A 6,747-nucleotide genomic window follows, 5' to 3' on the forward strand; every position below is an offset into this window, starting at 1 on the left:
TCTCTCTCACGAACAGGGCTCGCGGAACAATCGATGGTACCGTCGTACCGTTACGAGCAACAGGAAGTGGCAGTCGCACGTTGCGTTATGTGCAAGCGGTAGCAACACAACACGCCTGGTAACGTCGAGAGAGGCCAGCCGTCCACCTTGCCGCGCGAGCGCATGTGGCATTGGTCGTGCGGATAAAAAGTAAAAGCACACGTACATCCCGCGGGGGTCGTGTGCGTACGAAGTGTGTCGGAGCCGGTCAACGCACTGTGTCTCCGCGGGACGCGGCTGCGAATGAGACACAACATCACCGACGGGGGAAAAACCAGCCGCGACTCTCGTCACGACAGTTTTTAGCGCTTATGCTCGGATTTTGCCAAACATTACTACTACGCAGTAGGAATTTATCAACGCTGCATGAATGCAATGTTGGGAGAGCCGAACGTACGCTGAAAAAAGGATTTGATCGATGGAACCAAAATTTGATTAAAATGGGATTAAGCAAATGTCTGTTAGCTACAACCAAATAGCTTAATTGCCGCTATTTTGTCTTACTTTCTCAATAATATATTTACTCAGTAATATAATATATTCACTTACAAGTAAACCTAGGTTAAGTTGCATTCCAATTTCTTTCTAATTTGGTACAAATGTAGAAGTACAGAAAATATTTAGGTCACATTTTTTTCATTTTGACCCACTTTGAGTTTCGCGGGCAGTTTATAGCTTTTTAATGTTCTCACTTCTATCATCAACAAGTGCAACAAAAATGCATAAAAAATAAAATTGAATACAAGATATAGGCGTTTTTAATTTGCTGATTATGAAGTCAAATGTGTAAAATTATTTGTATAAATAATAAAATGTTTAAACAAAACATGTACAAAGTTGAAAAAAATTTATTTATACAAATAATTTCTCGGTTTGGCCGAGATTCGAGACATTTTTGTTTTTAATTTAGTACAGATTTAAAATATTTCGTTTGAAATCTCGGCTAAAGAAATTTAGAATAGTTCATGTCTCAGCTATGCCGATTTTGTTAAAATTTCAATTAAAATTGCCGGATTTTTCTCTCTCTCTCTCTCTCTCTCTCGGTTTTGTAGAGATTCAAAATATTTTTTATTAATTTAGTACAGATTTTAGATATTTCGTTTGGAATCTCGGCTAAAAAAATTTAGAATGGTTCATGTCTCAGCTATGCTGATTTTGTTAAAATTTTAATTAAAATTGCCGGATTTCTCTCTCTCTTTCTTGGTTTCGCAGAGATTCGAACCATTTTTGACTAATGTAGCATAGATTTAAAATATTTCGGTTGGAATCTCGACTAAAGAAATTTAGAATGGTTCGTGTCTCAGCTATGTCGATTTTGTTAAAATTATTTAACTATATCTTGTATTCAATTTTATTTTTTTAATGCATTTTTGTTGATGATAGGAGTGAGAATATTAAAAAGCTATAAACTGTCCGTAAACCTTAAAGTAGGCTAAAATGAAAAAAAATGACCTAAATATTTCTTGTACTTCTACATTTGTGCCGAATTAGAAAGAAATCGGAGTATACCTTTTGTGTAGGTTTATTTGTTAGTTACTAAGCAAAGCAAAATAGCGGCAATTAAATTTCTTGATTGCTTTTATCAGACATTTGGTCCCACTTTAACGAAATTTTGGATTCAACAATCAAATCCTTTTCTCAGTGAATATTCGATCGCTCAACCTTCACTTTCGTGAATTCTTACAAAAATGCTTTTTATAAAGACCTTTAAAAAAAAACTCACAACTTTGATAAACACAGCTTCATACTTTCAATATTAAGATACGACACTACAGTTTTATCTTGGCAACAGCTTTTTACTGTATGTAGCAAGCTCTCGTTGTTGTTAAATTATTTTTCATATATATATATATATGAAAAAATAAAATATTGTTATATATATATATAATTTTTAGTTCCCCTCTTCTGCACACACTTACGAAGTGTCCTAGATCTGGGGTTGGGAAATCTGATCACCTTAATTACTATGAGAAAAATTTTTCTGAGAGTACTTAGCGCGAGCGGACACGCTTTCAATAACGTCGTCCGAACGACTCCGCAAGAGAAACGAATCCGAGGAGTTGAGATGGCTCGAAGGTCAAGTGGGATAAATTCTCGTCCTCGATCGTCGGAATGGAATGGACGATTCAGTCGAGCGAGTTGACGTCGCCCTGGCAGATTGTCCGAGGCTCGGCGTGTCGTGGTGGTGACACTTCGCGAGCCCTCGTCTCTGCGGAATTAATCGTCAAAAATGGGCGACCTCCGCGTGCCGGGTCGTTCATGAAGCTTGAGTGCGCGGCGGACCGCAACGTTGGTGACCGCTAATTCGCAATTTAACGGCCCACGCGGGTCATTTACACACAATTGTATTTTTGGTCGTGGTGGCGGCGCACGTGGGTGTCGCAGGGTCTCGTTCTACGACGCAGCATCCGACCGCCAGACCGTGTGTCGCGGAGATGTGATTTTTGGCTCTTTTCAAAGTGACGGAAAAAGCTTCCCACGAAAAATATCGACTGTGAGTGCAGTACGTGCATTTCCACTTTACATTCATACATGATTTATGGAAAGGATTAAAGTCGACGGATTCCAATCTCTGTCGCCATCATAATTCCATTGCGACAATTTAATTTATAATTGAAAAAAATAATTATAAATAATTAAACAAAAAATACGGATAAGATATATAAAAGTGTATTGAATCTGATGAAGAGAAAATTGCAGGAGAACGTTTCTCCGAACGAATTACACGGCGTGACGTATTCTGAACAATGTTCAAGGATTCGACAAACAAATGTAACAAATAATAAGCGCATTCTCACACATATTCGCGCGAAATTCGAGAGGGCGCTTGTTACTGTGAACCTCGATAAGTACATGTAGTCTGTGGTCGGTAAGATAACACCTCGGTTTATCGGCGACCGCCTCTTCGTATCGACACATGTTCCGTCGGGTATGATCGTATCGTTGCAATGTAACTCGAAGCTCGAGATAATTTTTATCGATTACATTATACAGAAATCACGGTGACATAACGCACCCACGCGATCGATTCGTTCGCGAAACGTTTTACGTTTACGTTTTACGTTTACGTGGCTATTTCTTCATATAATGGACTATACTGAAGTTTTGTAGCCGAGTTTCTAGCTAGAAACCAGTTTTTCCTAGAAAATTTTTTACTTGGATATTTACTTAAATCTATATTTTTTTATTGAAATAGAATAAACAAATGCTCTCGTAAAAAGTTAAGAGTTCGAAGAGAGCTGAAATTTTAAGATATACATTTTCTCATTTGAAAAATATTTTTTCTCAATGCAGAAATATATTTATTACTGTAAGTAAATATACATTTTTTACTACAAAATTAATGTAATTACACTGAGAGAAAAAATGTCTAAGAAATAAAAAAATATTTGTTCAGTGAGAATAACATATAACTAACAACATATATTTACTTACAGTAATAAATATATTTCTGCATTGAGAAAAAATATTTTTCAAATGAGAAAATGTATATCTTAAAATTTTAGCTCTCTTCGAACTCTTAACTTTTCACGAGAGCATTTGTTTATTCTATTTCAATAAAAAAATGTAGATTTAAGTAAATATCCAAGTAGAAAATTTTCTAGGAAAAACTGGTTTCTAGCTAGAAACTCGGCTACAAAACTTCAGTATAGTCCATATTTCTTCACGTCTTTCCATTTTCCCTAATAATAAATAGCAGTCTTTCTTTTTCTATTATTAATGACATCATTATTTTTTTATTTTGACGAATTGGTCAAAGTCTAAGGTGAGTCAGTAATATCACCATGTGATTTATTGAATATTGCGCATATATAGGCGCGTTCGGCTTTCACGCAGTCTCGAGAAAAATAATAATAATAAATAGCGAGAAATAAAAATATGTAAAACAAATCTAATAGAAAATGTATATATAATAAGTAAGTAAATAAAATTTATGTCACACGCGGGAAATGTACATCGCGAGATGGCTGCCTCGTCGTGTCGAATGAAAACGAAAGCGGTGGAAATGGAACGTCGCATTTTCCATACAGAGGTGGAGGAGGAGGAGGAGGGTCGGGACCTCGAGATGACCGAAAGCGGAATGCAGGATGCAAGTGCAGCGAGCGCAACGCAACAATGCGGTCTGCCCACACGCGAAATACCTGCGAGACGCAAGCGGCAACAGAGAGAGAGAGAGAGAGAGAGAAAGAGGAGAGGAACAGAGAACGAAAAGGAAGAGTGCGATAACGAAGACGACGCTTCGAAAAAGAATGATCTGCAATGACGTCAATTAAACGACGCTCTTCTACATTTCGTCATAAGGTGAAAAGTCTGACATACATCGTCATCGTGAAATCGTCGACGACACTCCGCTCGTTGTAATTATCGTACGTATTCGAGCGTAAACGCCAATGATAGAAGATCAGTTATTCCGATTTCCTACCGTATAATTTCTACCATAAAAAATTGTTTACCATACACAGAGAAAACATTGCAGTGAAAATTACAACGAGGCTTTTTATAACCTTGGACGATACAGAATGATAAGCGAAATTATTATATTGTTTTATGCAAGTTTGACTTTTTACTACAAAATTAATGTAATTACACTGAGAGAAAAAATGTCTAAGAAATAAAAAAATATTTGTTCAGTGAGAATAACATATAACTAACAACATATATTTACTTACAGTAATAAATATATTTCTGCATTGAGAAAAAATATTTTTCAAATGAGAAAATGTATATCTTAAAATTTCAGCTCTCTTCGAACTCTTAACTTTTCACGAGAGCATTTGTTTATTCTATTTCAATAAAAAAATGTAGATTTAAGTAAATATCCAAGTAAAAGATTTTCTAGGAAAAACTGGTTACTAGCTAGAAACTCGGCTACAAAACTTCAGTATAGTCCATTATTCACAAAACAAAAATAATGTAAAGAGAAATATAAATTTAACGTAACTTTTGCACCTAACTTTTGCAACTAACTGCAATATTTTTTCCGTATACATATTCTACCGTAGAATGATGCAACTGTACGGAAGAAAGAATCTCAGTTCGTGCATCTGAATAAGGACCGGACGAAAACTCATGACTCAGAGGTGCAATCTTTGTTATCACGACCGAAAACATTCGTCAGAATGTTTGTCATGTGACATTTAAACTCGCTTGAGATAGTTAGGAACACTTGACTGAACAGAGATCTCCTTTAGGAATCCTTTTGTTCTCACTAGCGAATTCTCGTCCGGTTGCCGAACAACAGAAAGTCAATTACAGGAACCGAGCTTTCTTTTTTCTTCGTGTAGCGGTGATAACAGAGACGTGATAAATACGATAACTCACCCTATCCTGTATCCTGATATTCTCCTGGCCCCTCTTCAGATTCGGAGCCCGCAGAACCTTGCTCGTGAGTGGCGGCTCCATCGCGACGGCGGGATATCCGTTCTGTTGCCTCGTCAGGATCTCATCTCTGAAGTGGTCGCGCCAGGCTCATTCCATTCTCTGCAACAAAGGTATAGATCATTTTCTTCGAGTTCCATGCGTTGGATGTAGCTTCCGCGAAAAAAAATAAGAAAGATAAGCAGCTGCACGTGGCTCACCGCGCACCTTCCACAATGCGCGAGTAAAACGAAAATGAATCACCGTTAGATTACGATCGACGAGAGATAAGAGTTATCTCGCGTTATTTTTTAAACAGGTACAGTCGAGAGCGAAGCAGTTTTTTCACACTTCCTCCCTAGTGAAGTTACTGACTCATCTGATTGTCATATTTGGAAATCACTGTACACGAACTTGCATGGTCGACCGGTTGACACAGAAGTCGAAAAGACAATAGGCGGTGTGAAAGTAAATTTCATCAAGTCAATATAAAAGTGTGTTAATGCATCCAAGAGTATTCCGACTTAAGCCGTTGCATTTAACAGTGATGCTCGAGGAACTGAATAATCCTGTATCTCAAATATAACAGACACGACTTTAGATACTAACTTAACTAGAGAGAAAAACCGTTTCGACTGTACGCCGTACGCGTGTGTGTCGTGTATGAGCGTTCGAGACACGACCCGCGCTGGCCGAGGGAGTCATGATCGCGTGACGATGAGACGGGGAAATTGGTACGTAAAAAAGGAAAAAGGAACAAAGAAAAGAAACGGAATGACAAGTCGAAATTCCGGAGCGAACGAGTGAGCGAGCCTCGCCGGGACTCTCTCAGTGGGTCTCCTCGACACGGCGCGGCCGCGATACGCGATACGCGGCGAGTCGTTAAGCGAAAGTAAGAGTAGACGTGTGTCCCGATCGTGGGAGATCGGGAGACCTACGCGAATTCCGCGCGTCCGACCTGGCCGGATACCTTCGGAGAAGCAGGAACGGGTAACGGTTCGCGCGTCAGTTAACGGAAGGATAATGACACGCGCGAGCGCGGATAGCCAGCCGGCGAAGATAGATTCTTTTGATCGACGACGTCGCGGCTCACCCTCGCGTCCCTTGCGACGGCGGGAATCGCCGAGACGCGTCGCTGAGATATCACGAAGATATACACAGAAGGTGCAACGTGTCCCCCGATTAACTCGCAATTCAAGTTTGTCGAGTTGAAGACCTGCATGGAGAAAGAGAAGCCGCGGCAGCAAGAATCTGCGTGTGGTGGCTAAGTCTTGTTGTAACATATGGATACTTAACGGTTCAGCTGCCGGTAGACACGTACTTAGCTATGAAACCGATGAAGTAGCAACA

At 39.1% G+C, this 6,747-nt stretch overlaps 1 protein-coding gene across 1 annotated transcript in view; it reads right to left on the bottom strand.

The window, feature by feature from the left end:
• Positions 1-5,542, bottom strand: part of LOC116842398 — an 87,752-nt gene extending 82,210 nt beyond the window's left edge. Inside the window, exon 1 of the mRNA XM_032811570.1 lies at positions 5,362-5,542. Coding sequence (XP_032667461.1) covers positions 5,362-5,442 — 81 coding nt within the window. The 5' untranslated portion in view covers positions 5,443-5,542. The remainder of the gene's footprint in view (positions 1-5,361) is intronic.
• Positions 5,543-6,747: the final 1,205 nt, after the last annotated feature.

This window comes from Odontomachus brunneus, unplaced genomic scaffold (genome assembly GCF_010583005.1).
Source record: "Odontomachus brunneus isolate Ranch 3 - 2012 unplaced genomic scaffold, Obru_v1 Obru_scaffold_025, whole genome shotgun sequence".
NCBI classification, from domain to species: domain Eukaryota; kingdom Metazoa; phylum Arthropoda; class Insecta; order Hymenoptera; family Formicidae; genus Odontomachus; species Odontomachus brunneus.